This window comes from Anser anser (assembly GCF_964211835.1).
Source record: "Anser anser genome assembly, chromosome: 1".
Taxonomy (NCBI): domain Eukaryota; kingdom Metazoa; phylum Chordata; class Aves; order Anseriformes; family Anatidae; genus Anser; species Anser anser.
The window spans coordinates 139,234,240-139,258,174 of record NC_139720.1 but is presented as its reverse complement, the minus strand read 5'-3'; the positions used below and the strand labels follow the sequence as shown (position 1 = coordinate 139,258,174).

At 45.5% G+C, this 23,935-nt stretch overlaps 1 protein-coding gene and 1 long non-coding RNA gene across 6 annotated transcripts in view; both read right to left on the bottom strand.

Moving 5' to 3' along the window:
- Positions 1-9,425, bottom strand: part of SLC9A7 (solute carrier family 9 member A7) — a 67,099-nt gene extending 57,674 nt beyond the window's left edge. The window contains exon 1 of one of the 2 annotated variants that reach the window (XM_083805428.1): positions 9,048-9,425. In XM_083805428.1, the coding sequence (XP_083661554.1) occupies positions 9,048-9,333 (286 nt within the window). In that variant the 5' untranslated portion in view covers positions 9,334-9,425. The remainder of the gene's footprint in view (positions 1-9,047) is intronic. The other variant, XM_083805429.1, reaches the window with a different exon arrangement.
- Positions 9,426-15,232: 5,807 nt separating this feature from the next.
- LOC310884139 lies at positions 15,233-23,931 on the bottom strand. Of its 4 annotated transcripts, XR_014574054.1 has the most exons (5): positions 23,814-23,931; positions 21,602-21,990; positions 19,957-20,042; positions 19,589-19,686; positions 15,233-17,247 (listed from the first exon to the last, which is right to left on the bottom strand). It is a non-coding gene; the product is annotated as an uncharacterized lncRNA (long non-coding RNA). The 4 variants fall into 4 exon arrangements; XR_014574055.1 differs by lacking the exon at positions 19,957-20,042; XR_014574057.1 differs by lacking the exon at positions 19,957-20,042 and having other exon boundaries at positions 23,612-23,906.
- Positions 23,932-23,935: the final 4 nt, after the last annotated feature.

Below are 23,935 nucleotides of genomic sequence, written 5' to 3'. Positions count from 1 at the left end.
AGAGTTTGCAATTCACCTGCAGAAACAACCAGGCCCTGAGACTGCAATAACAGCTATTATTTATTTTTTTTTATTACTTTGGGGTTCTTCCTTGGTATTCAGGTAACGCAAGGACATGATCCGCAGCGTCAGCAGAGTTCTGGATGGAGGAAGTATTCAGCTCTGCAGCAGAAGACTTGCTTTGCAGACTTGGCTGCACATACAAGTTCTCCAGCCACAGAAAAGGGTGGATGCTGGGGCCGAATCCTATCAGTTTGCTCATGAAGAGGGCAAATTAAGGAAGAACATTCAAGTTGTCTCATGGATAAGGGGAATGAAACTATTCCCAGGAGAGAGACCAGCACTCAACCAGTAAGCACAGTGAAGACTGACACGAAGGGAAGAACAAATAGGAGGGATCATGCAGCAGTAAAACAGCTGAGATGTATATGACACTTTCTTTTCACTACTTTCACTACTGAAGCTGAAAGACTTGATTATAAAGTGCTAAGAAGTGGAGGGAATAACAATTATCTCTCCAAATTAGCGTGAAAAGAGGTAATATCCATCTTAGTGGATTCAAAGAATACAAATCAAAAGCTAGCCATACCCTTGCAGGACACAATACTTTTATCAAATCTCACACGTGCAGGACGTCCAGCTGCACAGGACACTTTGACCACAGGTAGCCACCGATGTCAGGACTCACAGGAGCACATACCACAGTCACACACTGCCAGCACGCTGAAGACTGTCATCTTATGCACAGACAAGTTAATTGCACTTTGAGACACACTTACACTGTGCTCTTTTGTTTCTACAATTTTTATTTTTTGTTAAGAATAGTCCACCCACCTTCATAAGGAAAGAGCAGAACAACTAAAGAAACTACTGAAGAGAATGGATTTTTTTAAGTGGTTTTTGCTTTTTTTTTTTTTAAAGCAGAAAGACAGCTATGGAGACACCTGGCATTCAGAATAAGCATGCCACCTTAAACATTCCCACAAAGCCAGCACATGAAGGTATCCACTAGCTCCTCGGCTCTGCTGTTCAGGCTGCTGCCTCCGAAGGGCTTACGATGTAGCAGAGGAGGAACCGGCAATACAGGCCCTACACGAGCTCAGAGCTCATCGGGTATTTCGGCAGTCCCCAGCTGCCATTAAAACACTTGCTCCAGAGCTCTTTCAACAGGGGACACTTCACAAAATCTGTGAGCTGTGACAGCAGCAGGCAGCGAGAAGCAGCGCAGGCCGCAGCAGGCAGGAGAGGAGCCTCCAGCAGGGCTTCCCAGTGCACCCCTCGTGTGGGGCAGCCATGTCGGGCCCACGGGGTGCTGCCAGGCCAGATCCATCAGTCTTCCTCCATGCCTTGCTCACATGCACAGCTGTATCAAGAGGAATTTGGAACTTAAACCCAGCCTTTGAAACCGAATGTGAAATGCAGAAGCCAGGAAGAAAGCACACCCCTCCCTCGGCCAGGAGCACAGTTCACCTTCCTCCACGCTGATCGAGGGGGAGCCTCCAACTCTCTCTCCCTGATAAAAACCAACTCCCTCGCCATAGCTTTCAGGGGCCTTTGGGCACTTCTAAACTAAAGTGAATTGTCTGATTTCAGGGCATGATAAAAAGCAGTGTTTTTTTTTTTTTTTAATCATTTCCCTTTTATTCCTTCACACTCGGTTAATTGCAGGCTGAAGTGCTTTTTAATAGGCGAAAAAAAAGCAGTACTTTTGAGCTAAATTACCCATCTTCGGTAGACACAGAAGAGATCTGATCTGCTGAGAACAACTGTGTATTTTTACAGCACAAGTAAAAGTGTTCAAGATAAATACCCTTCTAAAAAATAATTGCTTGTATCACTTTCCTTTCAACATAGATACCACTTAGCCTAAAGCAGGGGGAAGAAAGGCTACATTCAGCCTTAAATGGGGATGAAGTATTAATCCTAAATCACAAATAAGAACACTCTAAAACACTTTTTTTTTTTTTGTCTGCAAGCTGCTGTTCCTGGCTGTCAGAGTGAAAGTAACAGCCCTGAGTGAGATACCGAGGCTGTCTCCTCGACACGCAGGAACGGTTCAGCAGTTCAGCGCAGGACTCGCAGCAGTCAGCAAGGAAATCACATCCACGGCATGCAGCAAGCTTTAAAGGGCTAGATAGGAACTGCAACACCTGCAGGAAGTGTCCTGTTGTAGACCGTAGCTCTGAGTCTTACTTATTTGCGTTATTATTTTGGACGGCTGACTTGCAGTTCCTGCTTCAGATTTCTGGTTCCTAAATCACCTCTTGCAGGCGATGGATACTACCACCTCTATCTAAATAAGAAGATGCTTAGCTGCCCAGACAGTAGGGTTGGGGTGGAAATATCTCCTTACCAGAAGGGAGGGAAAGGCTTCACACACACTCTAAGGTGTTGTCTTGAACTGCTCCACAGAATAGGTTTGGAAGGGAAAGCCAACTTCCAGTAGGAAGGAAGGGGGCAAAAGTCTTACTATGCACCCGCAATGCAAGGTTTGTGGTGACACAATCAGGAACATGGCGAGCTGAATGAAGACACTCTTCTGTCAGAGGGGCTCGAGCCTTCCCATCACTGCTCCCTGAGCCATCTCTGTACGCTGCAGGAATCCATCACAGCTTGGAGGCAAGGCCAGGCCCCCCTGAGAAGTGAGAGCTCAGGCCCTATCCAGTCAGAGGCGAGGTGTCAGCTTGTTTCCACTTGCACCAGCTGTGCCAACAGCAGGAGCCAGGAGCACACGCAGCAGAAGCCTTTAGTTCCCACCTCAGTCAGTGCGCCCAACACACAGTCACTTAGGAAGGAGTTTTGTAGGTCGCACTCCAGTACTCAAATGCTGCCCAGGACTGGCTGTACAAATGAACCTGAAGCACTTCTGAAAGCACCCTGCTGCGCACCTAATTGCTTCGCATGACAGTGACTTCAGTGTTATGATGCTCTGGTTTTTCTTTAGCACTACAGGTGAGAAAGAAGTGTAAAAGACACTGCAATAGAGTCCACGACCAAAATGACTTCAATCCAGCACAATATTAAAAAAAATAAAAATCAGGAAAAACAATGTCAGAATTGTTCATTCTATTTTGAATAAGGTATAAGCTAATATTGTATTGCAAAATCCAGAAATGAGATTGTGATGGTTGCTACACAGATTTTTGATAGCATGGCCTAGGAAACGCTTCCTATTATCTTTCCATTATCCATAAAGCAAACACCCAACTTAATGAAGGGAAAGGAGACAGCTGAAAATGCAGACCTGTTCTGTCCCATCCACCTTCTCCCAAAAACACAGAGTCCAACTCCTAATCAGGGCAGCACTGAGGTGGATACCATCAGCACCCAAGAAGCATTCTGGGGTATCCCTGTAGGACTTGACAGCTTTTATACACTCCCTCATCATCCCCTTTTCAGTCTTATCTGCAATAAGGGCTGAGGCTACTGGAATAGCTGCAGGTGCTTTGATTCTACATGGGAACTCAGCCCTTGTGTTGTTTTAGGGAGATTCCTTGGAGGACTTGTTGAGAGTCATTTCTATTGCAAGGTGGCAAAGAAATTGGAAACGGTTACAAAAATCTTCTGAAATGGATTAATGAAAATCTCAGGCTAGGTAACCTGTAACATGCCGTAGAGACTATCACTGTCTAATAACAACGCTGCGTGCTAGACATAGCGTTACCTGCCCTCAGTTCAGCACGCTCTTACCAAGAAGACCATTCACTGTACAGACACACACGAGCACAAGACAAGCACGTGTGTGAGCTATGCAGCATTACTAGCACTTGTTTACAGCAACTTTCTAATTCAGATGAGACTTAAAGTATATGCAAAGGGACACTTTCCCTCCTACAACGACAGTGTGATGTTGTAGAGCAGCACTAGCTTTAAAAGCCAGTTACGTTACCAAAGGGCTGCTCAGACAGGAAATCCGGGGTTGTCATTTCTCTCCTCATAAATCTGGGGTTGTCATTTCTCTCCTCATAAATCTGGGGTTGTCATTTCTCTCCTCTCCTCTCATACCAGTGCTCAGAAGGGTATTTTGACACCGATTTGACAGAACATTGAGAAGCTAACATTAACAAAAATGAACTAATTTATATTAATTGCTATTGAGAACACTTAAGAAAACAAAACCCCCAAAACCCACTGTCCTGAGGACTACAACTGAACTGTATCCCAGGGACACTTCAGAAATATTTAGGCCACCCTGTTATCCCACCTGAAAAGCAGAGTTGAAATAGAGGTAGGTTAATGGCAGAGATACAGCACTTCTGAAATCTCTCACAAGATAAAGATTTTTAAAACTATGTAGTCCAAGCCCACAAAGTAAGCTTAGAAACAAGACTTGCAGTACAACTGAAGTGTCCAGAGCACCCAAAGGATGGAGCAAGACTCATTTTGAAAGTTTGCAACTCAGTGATTTAAAAAGAACATGCAGGCTGCCAAAGAAAGGATAATGCTCTTGAAATTGAGTGCTTGGAGTTATGCTCCTAAATCTAATACTAAAATGCTCACATAAAAGTGGTTTATTAAACATCAACACTGCCATTATTTTGACGGCCATGGAGATGCATTAGGTCCTCTCTTGCATGTCTCCAGCCTAGAATTGTAACAGATAACACTGCAGCGAGATGAGACAAGGACAGACTTTCTGTATTTACTCTGCAGATACAAGAACCTAGTCTAAAACTGAGTATTTCAGAACAAACGTGGTATTTTTTATCCTGAACATTTACCTCGCCTCTCATTTCTGATTTACAAAGAGTAACAGAAGTTTCCCGTGACTCTTCATATATTGTTTTTCTTAGTACTCGAGTCCAGTTTGGCTTTTATTTTTTACCTGCAGGGAGTGCAGCTTTGAATAAAAGCCTCTAACAAATGATCTCGCTACCTAGGCGTGCTCCCTACGTCACAGGAGGCCAGACTTTGATGGAATTGTTCGGGCAGCATGCGACCTTTGGGAGCAACACGGCTGATAACGGAGAGCGGCACACAACAAAAGCAGCAGCGGTGAAAGCCAGGGCAGGCAGCCAGCCTGCAGCACCACGAGGTGCGGCCCACAGGTGGCTCCGGACCCGCTCTGCAGTCAGGGAGGCCCCGGCTACATCTGGGACCTGTGCTGCTGTGCAGGTGGCCGGCTGCCCCAGTTGTCACTCCAGGAAGGGGACAGGCAAGTCCCCTGATGGCAGCGATAGTGCTGCATCTGCTGGGACACATCCACGCACCACGACACGTGCGTTCAGGAGCAGAAAGCAAAGGAGCCACCTCCTGTCAGCAGGCTCTTCCCTGAGCTCTCCTCTGGCATCCTGCATCTCCCTAATGCCCTGGAGAGCTTCCAGGAGGAGCCAAGGCTGCTGCCCCACAGGGCAGCCCTGTGCCACCGAGCCCTTTCAGGAAGGTCACAACTCCGGGCACTGTGCCCTCAGGACTCAAGAGGCACAATGCGAGCGTCACAGCCACCACCACAAGTTGGCATGCGCTTAATTTCCTTCATTGCTCTCTATCTGCCTTTTTTTCCCCCATATCCTCCTCCCTCTAATTGCTCCATAATGACTCGCACTAGTAATACCATTGGTGGAGCAGCTGCAGAAGAGCAGCACTCCCTGTTAAAGTTTGAAGACCAGGCTTCAATTGCATTCGCAAGCCAAGTGCTTGCTGGAACGACCTGGGCATAGTCGCCGTGCAGTGCCGTGGTGCAGAACCAAAGTCAGCACTGCACCTGAACCTGCAGTTCTAGGTGCAAAGTATTTTAAGACGTCTGAAAAAGATCCCTTGCCCTTTCACGTACACAGCTGTCAGAGCTAGCACGTGCACCCGAGCTCTGTGACTTTCGTATTTCTTGATCTAATTTCTAAGACTTTAAGCTGTACACCACACAAGAAAGCAGCACGGTAAGTCATTAAGCATTTGTGTAAACTTTAGGTTATTTTACATCTTAACAGACACTTCTAGAGGAGGACATTTAGCACATCAGAATAAGAGACAGGAAAGCAGCAACCGTCTCTGAAAAGATGGTGACAGCGCAGGAAATAAGAAACACGGCAAGACCCCTTTGTGATCGCAATGACTTCTGAACCAAAGCAGCTCACATGGTGAAGTTACACAATGCCCTGCAAATCTGGACAGGGCAGGAGCCTTTGTTCTGCTGAGGACTGGGTAATTGTTAGGCTACCACACTGAAACCGACCAGCACGACAGATGCCTCCTACTCAACAGAAAAAGGTGCTACTTAAAGTTTGCATTTCTTCTGGGCTTTAGCAGCACCAGCAGTATTTGGGCCACAGGTCCTTTTAGCTGGATAAAGCGCATACTTTCTGTGTCAGAAATGCGATCAGATCAGCAGCCAAAACATCACGAAAGTAGAACAGGATGTGCTTGTAGCTGGGTTCTGAGAAAAGATAAGTGAGAAATGCTGGTTAAAGGTCTGGCTGCAGGCAGCTTCTTCTCTCACCGCCCACCATCTCAGGCCACTGTCATGCCACCTGATTCCTGCTGTGCTCGAGGAAAGAGGTCGGATGGCATGCTACTGTGCGGCTAGACCAGAAATAAGAAAAGCTCCATCCCCTCTTCCTAAAGAAAGAAAAAAAAGCAAGCAACCATCAGGACCTCCAGTTCTAACTAGCTCAGACACATCATGCTGACTGGTTTTCATCTACTGCAATCACCCCAAGATTCAATCACTGAAACCAACCATTTCAGAGGGCTTTTAGGTGCAACAAGACCAGTTTTTCTAGGTCATTGTCTCCACGATAAAAAGTAATCGGCATTTAACTGCCAGCCTACTTTTCTCCTGTACATGAAAGCCATTTACTCACCACTAAAAGCCACTGTTAAAGAAATGGAATGCAAATGGTACAGGAGCTGTTGACTTCAGCTTAAGACGCTGTTAAAGTTACCTACATCAATACCATACTAATCAATACATCTTCGAGAGCACCTAGACACCTGTTATCATAATCAGAACTGTTTCATGCCAGATGCTTCTGGTTTTAGGACTACAAACTCTTCGGTCGAAATATTGCCACACAATTTTGTGTGTAAGTCAAACATCAAATGTGTTTTAAACACACATACAGTTTGAGATGTGTGCATTTCTCAGATCCCAAGTTATCAGCAAAGCATAAATGTTTCTCAGCTTAACCACTGTCCGTTAAATACCAAAAAGAAAGAAGAGGGAAAAACTCCCATTTGAAGAATAAAGCTGGGTTATCAGAAGTGCAGCAGACAGTTACTATGACAGTTACTATGTGTTTTTTTTTTCTTTGCTCTAAAGGAAGTCTACAAAATGTTTAAATGAAGCCAGGCCTCAGCAGAGCTTCACAGGCATCGAAGGCTAACAGCATAAAACAGAACTGCACTTGCTGAATATGTTTCCTCAGACATTTGCCGTGACATGGCAAGAGTCATTTTGCTTGGGAGATAGGAAAGTGTGTGTTTTGGGATACCATGGGGTTCATTGGGATGTTTCCCCAAGATATTCACCATCTTGGAAAACAAAGATTCAAATGAGGGAGTGCCAAGAACATGCTGCAGTTCAAGCCAATCATTATTTTGGCAGTGTTGCCTATGGTGCAGAAAGGGCCATAACATAGTACCTTTTCTAACACATAATTTCAGCATTTGTACATCAAATTAGGAATCTAGCACCCATTTCATGGATCAGCAACTGGAAGCTATCGTAAACTAATTTGAGTTTAATGAGAGGCAGAAGTTCTGTGGGTGAACAATTTTCTTGTTGCCATCACAGCTCATCAAAATGCAAACGCCCTTGATGCCCTATTATTTGTATTGCATACATTAGCATGCCCATGTACGCAGAATTTCTACCATACAGTCAAACATCTGGATCACTGTAATGGTCTTAAAACAGTTTCTGAAGGTGACAACACCAGGGTGATATTTAAATAACGTCCTCAATACAACCTTACTCTGTCACTTCCAATCAGCATTCGTACAGTTAATCTACCACCTCCCGGGCACTATACAAGTGTTAAGGATTATTATCCTCGTGCATAATTTACTTATATGCCCGATCTTTAATTTGCCAGTTTTCAGCAACAAGCATATGTGAAATACACAGCAATGCAGCAAAGATATCAGTGACTAAGAGCAAGTTGGGGTGGTTTAAGAGATGCTTCAGCAGAGGAAAATTCCACTGCTTTGCAAGCAATCACGTACATCTTGAGAGCAGTAGTACTCATCGGGGAGGAAACCATTCCCTGCTCGCCCCCCGGCGTGCTAAATTTCTCATCCGTGGCATCCCAACCAATATCGGGCAGGTGTTTCGCACTGTTCGGCGGGAACGTTAACTAACGAACGAGAAGAAGGGCCCCCGGCACCACGGCAGGAACCAACCACAGGCGGACAAATCAGTTTCTAAATGGATGACTGCTTCTCCTCGGGACTGTTACGTTCCCTGTAGCAAACCGCGCACGAAACCCAATTGCATAAGTTCGCAGCAGAGCGCTACACCCCAGCAGCGGCTCACCTGCAGCTCTCTGCACCAGTCATTAATGGAAACAGCACAGAGCCCGGCTTATCTGAATCATCAGCGCCACAGAAAGCGGGCGAGCACATATGCTCTGTGCAGGTACTTGTTTTCACTTTCCTGGCGCTCACTGGGGGCTGGTGCGGACAAAGGCACCCCGGTGCAGTGCTCATTGAGCCGAGCGGGTTTAAGACGAGCTGTGGGAGCTTTCCAGGCTACCTGGTTTCGCTGCAGTGAGTTGGTAAGCAGTAAGCTCCAGCTGCCCGCGACAGAAGAGCATTGTGCTGGCAGGCAGCTAGCAAAACCGGGAGCACCAAAGTTGCACCGCAGCCCGTTTTACGCAGCGCGGCGGGGACGCTCGGCTCGCGCTCTGCCAGACAACCACGGCCATGACCCGCGCGGCCCAGCTAAAAACACCCCCCGGCGAGCCGGCTCGCTAACAGCGGGGCTCTGCGGGAGGGAGCCGTGCGGGCCCCCCGGCAGCGGCAGGCCGGTGCCGGGGGCGATGACAGGTCGCGCGGCCGCGCAGGGAGGACGGGCGGTGCGCGCAGCGCGCAGCCCACCCCCGGCTCACCGTAGATCATGGCCAGGCCGGTCTCGTGGAGGAAGCGGACGCGGCGGTGCTTGAAGAGCCAGATGGTGAGGATGGTGAGGGTGAGGAGCAGGATGAAGGTGAGCAGGCTCACGCTGTCCTGCCGGTGGCTCTCCTCCGCCTCCTGCTCGGTGGCGAGCTCCTCCATGGCGCTGCTGCTACCGCTGCCGCCGCCGCCGCCGCCACCGCCACCGCCACCGCCGCCCGGCTCGGCCGCCCGCAGCCCGCCGGCCCCCAGCAGGAGCAGGGCGAGCGGCGGCAGCGACATGGCCGCGGCTGCCCGGGCCCCGAGCCGGGGGAGGCGGCCCCGGCGCACAGCGAGCCGCCCGCCGCCGCCTGCCCCCGGCCCCTTCAAGGCGGCGGCCGCGGGGCGGAGCCGGGGCGGCTCCTCGGCCGCAGGGGCGGGCGGCGAGGGCCGGGGGGTGAGGGCTGGCGGTGTGGCGGCGGTGGCGGGGGGGGGTTCGTTTGGCGGAGGGAGGGCACGTCCCTGAGCTGCCTGCCCGGGGCTTGCCGCCCCAGCGCGTCCTGCGCCCGGCGGTGGTTTTCGCCTGCCGCCTCCCTGTCCTCTGGTTGGGAGCCAGCACCGTCCGGGCCAGCCAAAATCTGAACTTTCTCCCCTAACTTCGTCGTTTAACGAACGGCAGAACCTATACCGCGTCCGCAAATGAGAAGGAAAAAGGGGCAGCGCGGCTGCCTGCTCCTACAGGGGCTGGGGGCTCGCTGCTCGCCCGGCCTGAGCAGGGCTGTGGCGGCAGGGGCCCTGCCCGGCCGGCTCTAGCATTGCTCGGGGTAAAAGGCACGCAGGAGAGGCTCTGGCCACGTCCGGCTGGCTATACAGCAGGTCCCCTGTCATTTAGCGCTGTCCCCTTCCTAAATGTCGCTGCACAGCTGTTTTCTGTGGGTGTTCGCTGGGGCGTTCAAGAGTCTCTCCCAAACTTTCCTGCTAGTGGGCTTGGGATCGCCTCTTATCCCATACACTTTCATTTAGAAGAGTCCTTTTCAGAAACTTTTCAAGATGGTAGCTATGTAAATTCACATTTTTATTTACACATAGTCCCTTTAAACATGCTATTTACACAAACTCCTCAGCAACCTTCAAAATCTGGTACAATTATCTGTAAATGTTCGATTGTACAGCAGTGAAAGTTTACACTGATAGTGCCCTCATTTGTATACCTCGAGGAGACGAAAATTGTTCAATTGCCTTAAAGACCTCGCTCTTAAACCTACATGAACCATTAAAAATTGCCGCCTTCAGACTGTCTTATGTTAAATCTCACATTCAGATTAGGGTTTCTGTTACAAAGATAGCATTGTACCTCCAGATCTTCAGGATTTAACAAGCTATAGGCCTCACAGCAGACCACAGGTATGCAATACAGTGCTAGGTGTGTGTAATGCTGATAAAGTTGTAAAATAAAAAGCTATACGACAATAGTCATAGAATCATTAAGGTTGGAAAAGACCTCCAAGGTCAGCTGGTCCAACCATCCTCCTACCACCAATATTACCCACTAAATCATGTCCCTAAGCACCACGTCCAACCTTTTTGGCTCTCTTCTGTTTTGTTCTTTGTTGTGCACTGTGTTGTGCCAAGTAAAGTCAGTCCCTAAGTGTACGGTGGGTCTTAAGAAAACGATTTACGTCTATACTTTATCTACCCCATCTACCTCGTAGATGAGCTGCAGTCAGCATCTTAAATTGCATTCTGCAAAATCTTCCATCAGTAATTTTTATTTTATCTTTCAACATTCATGCAGGTCAGATGCATTATGCCTCTTGCTCTCCAGGCAACAGTGAGTAATATTGAGGCAATTCTTTCAATACTGAAGTGTAATAGCCTGGTCTTACTTTTCTTTTTTTTCTTTCAGCTGAACTATTGTTTGTGGAGGAAAACATTATCCATAGTTTGGCATGTCAGTACTACCATAAGGACAACTTTTAAATCTCCACACTCAAATTTATGTGTTTTGACTGCTGCATTGCCCTTGTAGCCTCTGCCCAGGTATCCCCTCATCCTAGGGACACCTCCACTAAAATCAATACCTCAGTGGGCACTGTCCCAAAATATTTTTATTGCATACAAAATTTATGTTTGCCACTGTTGTGCATAAAATCAGGTAAAACTCATCCTTATGTTGGACAATGTGGACGTGACTAAATCACATACACAAATCGGTGACAGGAATATGGTTGTTTCAGTCTGTTTAGGAGGTCAGTCAACACTTAATAATGATGTAATTAAGGTCTCCTCAGTTCTGTGCATTGCCTAATAGATTGTTGCCAGAAAATTTGATGCACATATACCCACATGTGGTATATGTGGCTCCTACAGACCAAAGTTTTCTGTTCTTACATTCATTGATTGGTATCATGGTGCCTGAATAGTTCAACTGTTTTAAACAGGATCATCTGGGAAGTATGGCATCAAATAAGAAAAAAGGTATCAGCCTGAGCTTGTCTACATACCACCGTAAACCAGGATTTACAGCATCCTTTGAGAGCTGTGTTCATACACCTCAGTTCCTTACAGCAAAGTCTCTAGTGGACTGCTGTGCTGGTTTTAGTCCATTAGGAACATCAGCAACATCACCTCTAGGTAAGCTTCATCATCACAGTAATCCTGCGGTTGCAGCTGTGCTCCAGACTTTTTGGCAGGTCTCCGCCTGCCTTCCCACGCCGTTCTGCACTAAACCCTCTTTGTGTTCTCCGTAAGCGGCACCTGGACGTTACCTCTGTTTCAAGGCCACCACATGCATTGCAACCTGTTCACTTAGCAAAACTATCTTTGTTCTATCCCTGCTTTCTTCCTACTTGCCATATTTTTATCTGGTCCGACGCAGAGGTCTTAGATTTGATTGCTGTCTGAGAGGCCCCGCTCAAGGCAGGAACAATGACGTGCAAGGCGATGGCCAGGTGGGATCACAACAAAGGCATCAAAGTCTTAACACGAAAGCTACGAGATGGCACTTAGAGATGGCAGTGGACAAAATCTAGTCATTCTACTGAGTTCAGCCATAGCTGGAGGGATGCAGGAGGATTTTTGGTATTAAATGCTAATAAACAGGTGCATTTGCACACAGTCACAGTGACTCACAGGATTGATATGGATCAGCCTGCTCCATTCTTTTTGCCAGCCAGTCTTCTCTCATTGACAAGTTCAGATTGCCAGAAGCATCATCAAGTAGTCCATTCAGCAATTTTATAATTTCCTTTGTTACGTAAGCCATCGTTACTATGTGAAACGATACACACTTCATGTTTATTCTTATTCCCAGAACTGAATAATGTTATGTTAGGCAAATGCCAAGTGTTATTTTCATGCCTTGCTCTGTCTCTGAGCTCTTGGTGTTAGCATTATTCGCTCCTCATCAGTAACACCGAAGAGCTTCTACCCTCTGTCCAGACCTTTTTTTGTGTTGTTCAGCTCTGTTTTGAGTAGCTCTTTGTGTTGCCGAAAACAGCATTTTGAGATTTTTCACTGATCTGACATGCCCTTATTGGACTGATTCTGACACAGAAATGCCTCACAATTGCTTATGCGTACAACAAACTGGAAAATCTAACAAATCCTTACCTCAATATGTGGTGTCTTTATACAACTTCCCTTGCATGCTCAAATTTTCTACCACATTAATCCAGAACACAGTAGTAATTTGACTAGCATTCAGAATAAACTTGCAGCAGCTAGCACAGTCCTTATCACCTTCCTTTCTTTCTCCTTTCTTCCCATTTAAGTTAAGACCTCTCATCACCATGCTTTCAAAATGGCAACCCATCCTGAGCCTATTGCCAGCTTCTGACAGTGGCCGGATTGCCTTGTGGGCTGCCCACCTGTGTCAGTATTGAGACATCCCCACACCCTGGGATTCCAGAAAATGTGCCCTGTTGCCAACATCACCTAAAAGACAACTAAGTGTTCTGCAACAAAATCCTGAAGAATGTGTCATATTTTGACTCAAAAAGGAATTTGTTTGAATCTCCATTTTGTTGGAGGTGCTAACAATTGTGACACATTTGTCTATTAGTACCAGTTTTGCAGAGGTGTTGTATATCAGAGAAAATGTCAAAACTGCCACTTTTCATTGTGCAAATGCAGAAACCAACATTACCCTTTCCAATAGACAAAAGTGTAGCAAGAGTAAAAGCTCTTTTGTGATACTTGCAGGGTGCAGGAGTTGTTCCTTTCTGTACAGCACATCTTGGCTTTTAGGGCATGGTACATTTAAAAAGTGTCAGAGATGGATAAGACTAGGAATTTTATCCACAGAGGGGCTTTCTCATGTCCTTCACATCTAAATAGGATGCTTTCCCCTTCTAGCTGTTCATGAGACAAGAAAGTGCCATTCTAGTAGGAACTAAGCAGGTTTCCCCTTATTCTTCATAAGAAGGTAGTTCATTACTCTTTGCAGGTGCACATCATGGTTATGACTTTCAATCCTATAATTGCTTGAAGTAGCTAAGTGATCACTGGTCTGTTCTCATCACTCCCCATCACGTCCCCATAAATATTTAAACAAGCAAATATCCTAGTGCCAGGACTCACCTTGTGCCAGAAGTGCCTGAAAAAGTTCTGGAGAATAGCAGGCAAGCCGTGTCTGAGGCACGTGAAATTTGACCTCCTCTCATGCAAAATTAATCTTGTCTAGCCCTATGAGGAGTTATTTGAACATCGAAACTGCAAACATGCAGGTGGATGCTCTATCTTGTCAACAGCCTGTTGGCCACTACTAGAAACACTACCTATGGACGATTTCCTCAGGCAGAGTTCTAAAGTGCAAAGGGTGAAAGACTGGGTACAGTGTTATGGCATTCAAGCTTGGTAGAAAATATTTCTATTCTGGATTTGTACAATCGTACCAAATCTTTTGACAAAGCTCTCCTTCTGTTCTCTTCTTGATAGAGAAACAGAATGCCGAAACTATGTTTGATTAAATCTTGATTACACTCAATACATTATGCCTGTAGGCATCACATAGGCTAGAAAGTGAGTCTTTGTGAGTAAAAATATGCTAAGTATCTTGGCTTCATTTGAATTGGGCAGCTAGACATATGAAATATGAATTAGGCATGGCTAGGCATACGCAAGAAAAAGGATATATCTGTTTTAGGAAGCTATACCTGAATGTATTTATTTTTACTCTTGTTCTGGAAAAATCAGGAGACTTCTACTTTCTTCTCCAGGAAAACAGGCTCTTCTATAAATATTCGATCCTAAAACATCCCTTGAGAGATGTGCTTGAGTGATAAATGGCTCTATCATGCTGCACACTGTGCTCTGCAATTTTGAAAGCCTAGTAGTTTGGCAAGTAAGTGTAACCTGCTTGCCATATCTCCTTAGGCTCTCCTGCTGCTGAAAGTGCTGAATTATTAACAATATACTAATACAGCCAATTTGTATAATCTGAACAATCTCCTACATAGATAATAAATTGCTTACTAGCAGAGCCTCAGAGCCTCAGCTAACTGGCCAGTAATCACAGTGGGGCTGGGGCTGTCAGGGCCCTCTGAAGGCCGCCAGGCCCAAGCCCTGCCCCAGCAGGGCCACCCAGCGCAGGCTGCCCAGGCCCATCTCCAGGCGGCTTTTGGAGATCCCCAAGGAGGAGACCCCACAGCCTCTCTGGGCAGCCTGTGCCAGGGCTCCTCACCCGCACAGCACAGAAGTGCTCCTGGTGCTCAGGGGGAGCCTCCTGTGGGCCAGTTTGTGCCCAGGACCTCTTGTCCTAGCACTGGGCACCACTGAGAAAAGCCTGGCTATGTCTTCTTTAATGCCCCCCTTCAGATATTTATACTCGTTGATGAGATTATTAATGTATGATAAAATAAAATGAGTTTATCAATGATGAGATTATGAATGTAAAATCTATCTTAGTAACAATACTTGTCTCCAGAATTTCCCAGACTGGCAAAAGTCTAAGTGAATGGCCCTCCGAGAGGATGAGAACAACTTCATTGTAAATTTTGATTACTGTGGAAAATAAACAGCTAGTTGATTGTTATTGATCTCATTTTACAGGGTTTGACAAATTGTGTAGGAAATCTGGAGATATTTTTCGAAAGGCTATGTAGGCAGCCAGTTCACCACAACATGGGGAAACCTGAGTGAAGGAGGCAGAAAAGGCTGCATAGCTGAAAGAGATTCAGACGTAAGTGCAGAATGAGGTCAGGTAATGCCAATACTGGGAGCTGTATTTTCCAAGAATAAGCAAACTCGGGCTGGTGAGGACAAAACTTGCCATTGGGCAAGTTTTAGTGCCTCATGGACTCTGGCTAGTAACAATGGGAAGCTCTAAGGGAAAGCGTGCTGGCTCCAACAGTTGATCCCTCTCACAACAGCTCTGCATCTACCAGATTAATGATTACAGTGGGGCCAGGCCACATTGTGGCAGAACGTAAAGTCTGACAGCTCACAAGCATGCCTATTCAAGAAGGAGCTGGATGGGGATGATATGGAAAGGGGTGCTTATCTGGTTGACTGTTAGGCTGCTGGCCAAAGGCAAAGAGGAGAAAGACTCCAAAATGCTTGAAATCAAAAGACACAGAGTAGTTGTCAGCTGCTTCAAGATTATCTCAAGCTGTACCCCCAAGATAGGAAAAATCCAAGGCAGATATGCTAGCAGAATCAGCATCACAGTAGTCAGGTCAGGCACAAGTCACCACTTGCACTATTGTAACGACAGGTTTCTTAATATACTGGACTGTCTTTCCCTGTGTGTTTGTTATTTTAGTGGGGAGTATATTTCATTCTATAAAGAAGGCTTTTCATGCTAATATTATTTGCGTATTCCCCGTTCCTCATCCTTCTCCAGTTGTGTGCTATTGACGACAAATTCCAAATTTGGGCAATAGAATAGGTAGGATGATTTATTGTGGCCTGGTTATTACGTCCATACAAAGCAGGGACATCTAGCAGGCCAAAGCAGTGTCTGCAAATACCATCTACAAACACATCTACTAAATGTGGAGTATTAGAGCATTTTTTCAAAAGCAGCTTAGATAGTAAGTACATTGCATGACCTCTAGTGGTATTAAGCCCAGGCGCTGTCAAAGTCACTCACAGCAATCTGACACAAGTGGGGAAAAGCCACACTTACAGAAGCACTGTGTGTAAGTTTATTCTGATGTATCCTGCCTTACTGTCAGGCTTATGCCGGCCCAAATGTTGTCCCACAGCCAGGATAGGATTGAGAAAAGATTTTAATTCAGCAGAAATTCCAAACACTCAGCAGAGCAAATGTCTTGCAGCAATGCTTTTGTTGTCAACTAATTACACAGAGTCATTGATCTTCCCTGCTGTTGTCTTCATGCAGAGAAATATGAAACCCGCAACACCAGTGCAAGAAGGAATGGCAAGGAGTACCGGGAGGTAAAGCCTCCAGCGTTTTCTCTGCAGTGACTCAGGAGGTTAAGGATAAATATCATTCTCTTTTAACGCTGGCAGAAGAATAATGTTCTATTTTCCCTGTTTTTGTGGGTCCTATCGGGGCCCTGTTCACTCAAGGAGGAAAAGCAGGACTTCCACTTCGAGGGTCCAAAGTCTCTACAGCAAAAGCAGAAGGTTAGGAATGGCTCCCTGCCTGGGATATGGACATTGGCAGCAGAGAGAGGTAGGATCAGGGCTGCCAGAAAGAAGCTACTGACACAAAGATAAGTTGGAAATGGAAGCAAACGTGGCAGCAGAAGTCGGTGAACATGACTGTGTGATTAGGAAACCACACTTTCTCACAGGACTGCCAGGAGAAGATCAGCCTTTTCAGAGGCAGTAGCTGGCGCAGTCTCGGCAGGGCAGCAAGCAGACTGCGGGACGCCCCAGACAGACAAGTTATGTTCTGTAGAGTGCTGGGCTGGTTCCCATGGCCTCCCTTCTCATCCATCATATTCTGCAGCCTCTGAGTCACGATGAACGTGCAGTGAGTCAGTCACCAACAGCAGAAGGTATCCCGGTGCTCTGTCACGGCTGGAAGAGATGTAGGCACTTCAACAAGGTGCAGGTGCACGTTATGGAAGACATGGGGTGTTTTATTTGCACTACAATTTGGTGTCACTCACATACTGGGGTTTGGAGCCTTTCTCTTGTGCACTGCTATTACGTTCAGGGCAATCGGCTGTTTTCTTGATGTTTTCTAATTATTTGCTTGTTATTTTCTGTGATTTGCTGTGTAGTTCTTTGGTGTGTAAATAGCTACGAAATAGAGAGAGGAACTTCAAAGCAAATAGTTTTTAAATGAAATCATTTTAAGTAGGTGATGTACAAAATTGATCACGGACCAGTTTAATCCAGAAAATTAACATTGTGTTTGCCTTATCTTACAAAACTATTCCAACTCTTTTCATATGCCTAAATAAAACTTTTTAATGGATTTGTTTCAAAGTACAATACAGGGTTATTTACCTGGCATATTTATCTCTCTCTATATATATATCACCTTCATAATTAACAAGCGAGTGTAATTTAGCCAGTTGTTTGAAGCTCAGTTGTTATAGCAAGCACCTCTTTAATGTGTGTGAGCTGGTTGGGCTCAGCTGTTTTTCAGATGTAAGCTCCTGCTGGCAGGGACTGTAGTTTCAGTTATGTACAGCACCTGTAACATACAGGGTACTGCTAGAAATAACGAACAATAAGCAGTTCTGCATAAAAGTGTGATTCACCTGAAACAGCTTTGGAAGGTCAGCTTTAGGCAGCTGAATTTTGATGCCTAAGTCTGTGTTCCTCACCCTAGGCTGGCTTTATAATCAACACAGAAAAACGGGTAGTTGAGATGGGTCGGATTAGCTACCCCAAAAAGTGCCTATCCGAGGAGATGAGTTTGCCATCGCCAAAGTTTTCCTCCACTGACTTTATTATAAGGAGATTGCTTTGGATGACAAACTCAAACTGACTTGCATATCTAGCTAGTAGACCTAGGGCCAAGGAAACCTACCCATGGATCTAGTTTGGTAGAGGAGGACCCCAGTTAAGTACTGCCATCTCCAAAAGAAATGTGCTTTTTGGTAGTTCACCTGTACTGAAAGCATGCAATCTCTCAGAGGCGTAGAGCAGAGACAAATTTTTCCTCAACTGAGGCAAAACAGAGACAATCAATAGGCTGTTTTGCTGGGGATATAGAGCCTACCGAATACTTCTGAAACACATAAAGTATGAGTCCCAAAGTGAGCCATTCTTATTGGACTTTGGTTACTCTTTTATTTATTTGGCCTTGTCCCCATGCCTCTCTCATTTACAATTTTTTTACAGAGGTTACTGCAGTTGGAGTGACTTCTGAATGCCTAGAAAGAGAGGGGCAGAAACTCAGCAAAACAGCACAGGGTTGAATGAAGGGAGACTTCATTTGCATTAACTCAAAGACATTTTCCATTTTCCCCTTGCTCATCGGCCAGCCGTGCACCAGGTTCTCGTGACGTGACTGTGCTGCCCTTCTTCTGACCTTTAAGTCAAGAGCCATCAGCCTACATTATTTGTAGGTTACCTAGCGTGTGCATACCCCTGCATATGGTCACAGAATTCCTTTGGGATTTCACTTTACAGTATTAAAATCTGCATTTCTACCTCTCTGAACTGAATGGAAGGTCTTTCCGCCTCAGATTTGTCTAATGTGTACCTCTCTCTGGTGAGTGAGTCTGTTTTGCAAGAGAACATATGTTTCATTCCACCCCAGTTTTTCCCGATCTGACCATTTTAATTTATTGATTTCTGTGCGGGACATTTTTGCTCCTTCCGTGCAAAATACATGATTTGAAAACCAGGCTTAGTGCAACAAGCCTTCCTAATACGCAAGCAAGCTTTAGAGTTTAAACTCTTCCAATTAATAATTACTTTGATATTTTCCTTCCACCTGCTGTCTCTGCAGAATCCCTTGCTATTTTGTGCTATCAACAGCTTAACTAATTTATTCCTCGGAGCCTCGCAGTGACGTAGCAGTATTTCCAAAAACAGTGTCTGGAATGTTTATTACACATTCTGCTGACAGACAGGAAGGGAAGAAAAGGCAAAACAAATGGAATCCTGCATTTGTTGACTTTAACAGCAGGAGTTTTTTTAATTTTAATTTTTATTTTTTACAGTTAACACGGAATATTAAAATGTGTAGTTTAGATCTGATTCACTGGCTCAGTATGGTGCTGATGAGCTTCAATAAAAACCTTGACCTGATACCCTAAAGCACGTGGGGAATGTTCAGGGATACAGATCCTGTGTAATTCCCTAAAGTTATGTAGGCAGCGTCCAGCACACCTACAGCCCTTGCGTAGATTTTGCCAGGATTTCACCATGGTTGCAGATAAGTGATGTCTCGTACATTTTTGCAGGAGATCCCACTTTTCTCACTTTTTGCCAGTCTCCCTGGGAACATCAGCCAGCCACTGTTCTCACCCACGAAGACAATAGGCACCACAGATAAAGCCACCCCCAAAAATTAACTGCTTGAAATGGGAAGAGCATCAATAGACCATGCAACAATGTAAAATAAGACTTCAGCTAGACAAATTCTAATGAATTGTGCAAAAGCAAATTAACATGTTGGTACCTCTAACCACCCGCCTTTGATGGTCTGCTGCACCAGAATTAGGAGAATGAGTGTGTACACCAGGCCTCAGCAATCCCTCTCCTGTGCCGTAGCAGCGGCTTGAAACAACAGTGGAAGAGGGTTGATACAATGTCAGATAACAAACAACCCCCGAATACCCCCAAAACAAAACAAAACAAAACAAAACAAAGAAAATCAACTCAGAACCACAAATAGGACTCCTATTTTTCTACAGTTAAAAAGTCATCTGGGCTCTGAAATGATAACATCATAGAACCATGGAATAGCCCAGGTTGGAAAAGACCTCGAAGATCATCAGGTCCAACTTTTTTTGGGGAAAGGGGAGCCTATATGAGACTATGGAGCACCTTGTCCAATCACACCTTGAAAACCTCCAGTGATGGAGACTCTACCACATCTGCAGGGAGGTTGTTCCAGTTATTGATTGTCCTCACTGTACAAAAAACCAAAACAAACAAACAAAAACCCTATTACTTTATCAAGGTGAAACCACTCGCAGTGCAACCCGTAACCATTGCCCGTTGTCTTCTCCATGTGTCTCCCTGAAGAGCGAGCCTCTGTCCTCCTCGTAAAGCTGCCCTTTACACACTGGAATGCTGTGACAAGGTTGCCCCTGAGCCCTCTCTTGTCCAGGATGAAAAATAAGATGATAAGTGGTAAGAGAAAGCAACCCTTACTCAGTGTATTTCTGGCTTTCCTTTTCCGCATTAGGACTGTAGTGGAATGAAACTTCCCAGGAGCCTCCACTGGGAGCAGTGCTCCACAGAGCACCCCTAAGATTAGGAGCTCGAGACCAGGATAAAGCACACGGAGAAGCAGACGGAGACAGATGCTGGCAAGTGATCTTGTCATTTTTAACTAGGACACAGAGGGCACTGGTGCACCTAGAACAAAAAAAGTCCCTGACCTAAGCTTAGGGAAGAAAGTAAGGGCTCCTGGGCTATGCTTCTGCAAGCTGTTAAAGCTCATCTTAAATTCAACCGCGTGCCCAGCTTTTTGCTCTTGCTTAAATCCCACTGAAATCTGTAGGTTTTGGCGCGTGCATACATGCCTTGCTGAATCAGCACAGTAGCTTGTTATCTGAATTGCTGCCCTATTAAACAGAAACCACACAAGGTACTCTCCATAAACTTTATTGTCGTTACATTGCATCTGCACGTAACATTACACTGAGGAGCCTTGCCTGCCTCAGCGAGGTGCTCAGGTGGAACTCAGGCTCCTCTGGTATGTCAGTTAGGCAACTCCCAGGTTGTGGCGGCTCGCTTCTTATCACAAAAAAGGATCTAGGATCTAGGCTCTTGTGTAACAGCTATGAAACTGCAATTGCTAAACAAGAATATGCTTTACAGACAAAAACTTAATTTTGCTCTGTTTGAGAAAGTGCAGTCAAAACATTAGCAGCCCTGAAGCAGACTGTGACCCCTCTCAGCTGCAGAGTTTCTGCCACAGAAACAGCTTGCAGCAAAATTCAGATTAATATGTTGTTGGTTTTTTTTTGTGTCATACATTCTGCTGTCCTAATATTAGGATGCATACTTCAGCTGTATAGGATATATTAAATGATGGCCTACTTTCACATAATTCTTTCATTCATTTGGCCGGCAGTATTTAATTTATGCTTTTAAATTTAGGGGGCCACTTAGATCTTCAGTAAAAAAAAAAAAAAAAACTTCTGAAATGACTTGTAAATAGTATACTCCCTGTCTGTGTCTAATGTACTGCGCAGAACTCTGCTCATCTTTGCCCCAAACACCAGCAATAGAGAAAGGGTTGCGGACACGGTGTAATTTCTTACCAGGAAGTTAATTTAGGCTGGGAATATCAGAAAGGCAATGTCTGAACAAACAAGTTAGCAAAAATGAACCATTCAGTTCAGTATTTGTGCTTTTCCTTGTCGTAGTACGTCAGTTCACAGTGACCTGGGACACAGCCACATGGGTGCATTGTCCCTACTTAACTAACCCCAGCATTACAGCTGTGTACCACACCTACCAGACTCATTGCTGAGGACAGCTACAAACAGCACATTCCCTCGTTGTCCAACACCGTTGTGGTCCAACAAAGTTACTGATGACCAGGGCTGGATTCTGTATGCACGGAGATGCTACAAAGCCATATATTGCTTGAAGAACAGGAGGAAGTTAGTCCAAAATCAGCAGTAACAATGCAAAATAAATTCTAGTACTTTTTATCACAAAATTAGCCATATTATTTGTTCATCTTGGTCTCGAGTCCCAGACCAACTTCTGTTGGTGTTCAGTCTGGCAAGAGACCCTGGCATTAGGGAATCTGCAAGGAGAAACGAAAAAAGGCCAGTGTGATGCGATCCCAGACTATGCGATGGTTTCTGTGTGAGATTACTCAGTATATGTCATCTGCTTCTGTGAAAAAAAAAGAGTGTCTGTTTAGACACAAATGCACAGATGTCTAATTAAAATGGTTGTTTCTCACATTCATCAGTTACCCAACACAGTTTACCACGTCTGTACAAACATTTGTGCATAGGTGGTGGGGGATGCAGATAAGCAGCTGGAGGCAAGGGATGCTTTCTGGTAACAGCTCTGTCATAACCGTGTATCAAAACATAGTCTCAGAGAGTGAGCCCAGCAGTAAATATCCTTCTCTTCCTTTCTGTTGAATACATAAAGAATTGCCCCTCTCATGTAATTTATCTCACCCGTAATTCACAATTTCATATGAGTGTAAGTGAATCTAATCTTAACTAGGAATGCTTTTCAAAGCATAGTCTAGATAAGCGGCCAGTATCTCAAATACAGGACTTGTAACCCTTCCTGACAGAAAACATGAGCTGAGCTTTTAGGAAGTAGCAGTAGTAAAGTTCTTTTGTTCTGTCTTCTTGACTTTCATGTCTTACAGACGATATTTTCAAGGTCTTCTCTATAACCAACAGGATTAAAAACCTGCGTTTTAAACAAGACACTCTCCAGATTTTGTCACAAGGATACGGTTTCAAGAGCTTTAAGGCACACACACGCAGAATACAATGAGCCTCATTAATAATGAGGTTGCGAAAGCTGGGCTCTGTGTGTTTCGGCAAGCTTCCAGCAGCACAGAGAGAGCCTGATCCTGCCCGGTGTTAAGGGAAGTGCAGATGTGCGCACTGGGAGCTTTCACTTCCTCGTGCTACCTGTTGAAGGCCTGGGCAGATTTCCAGGTCCCGGTGTTTACTGAGAACAAGCTCCCTCCCTGCTCCTTCGAGGTGATGCACTGGGGTGCCAAACGAGAAGAAGGAGGGGAAGGCAGCATCCCCTTACACGCAGACGAGCAGGCACTGCAACGCTGTGCGGGGATAAAAGCTAGCACAGAAGGTACGGGTATGCCAAGTCTCCTTCACCAAATCCTTTTTGATACATAACCTTTACAATGAAAATGTCTTATTTTCCAGTTACCTAGAAACTACTGTCTGGGGATCAGAAAGCTCCGTATTAGAGTGTAATTAGGTATATTTCACAACATCCCCAGGAGGCAAGTCACTAATTACAGCAGTTTGTTGAAATTAAAATAAGTATAATAATGGTCGGTAGTGACTATGATATTATTGCAATCTTATATTACTACACTTCGGGCTATGATTGTATCAAATCTCACAAGCCAAGAGGGTTGGGTCTGGCTGGCGTGTGAATAGAGAAGGAAGAACTGAACCAGGCATTTTCAATTTCTTAAGAAGTCACGTGCTCGTAAGTCACAAGTCATATTAATTTGGTCTGGAACAAATATTCTGGTGCTTTGGTGTCAGGAAACACCCTGGGGCTTTAGAGGTTGTTTTATGACGGAGAGATAAAACCTAAGGCCTGTCTCGATCAGCTCTAACCATATAGGAAACCAGATTTTTTATGGGACTGATGATTTTGCAAGGCAAGTATATTGGTTTTGACACCGCTGAAAAATCCCAGCTCAGAAACTTGCATCTGCGGTAATGTAAAAAGTAAACGTGAAAGGTACTTTCTCCTGCTGCATTTAACAACCTTTGTGAAACGTTACCGGCATTAGCGGTGAGGTATTCCCCCTGCAGAGCTGGCTGCACCTCGGCGCAGTAAGAAGCCGTCTCTTTACACACAGGGACCATGAAGGCCGCGGTTACGACAGACAATCCATTGATGTGAGGTAACCACCTTCTGGTAATGCGTTTTTAGGCTTTGTGTTGATTAATTAAACGGTGTTTTAGCTTTTAAGAGGAACGTACCAAATGCTGTTGCTCCTTCCACCTAGAAGTGACTACCGCACCTCAGACAGGCACGCAGAAAGGGGGAGCTGCCCGCCGCGCGCGCTCGCTACGGGAGACGGGGGCGGGCACGCGCGCGGGGG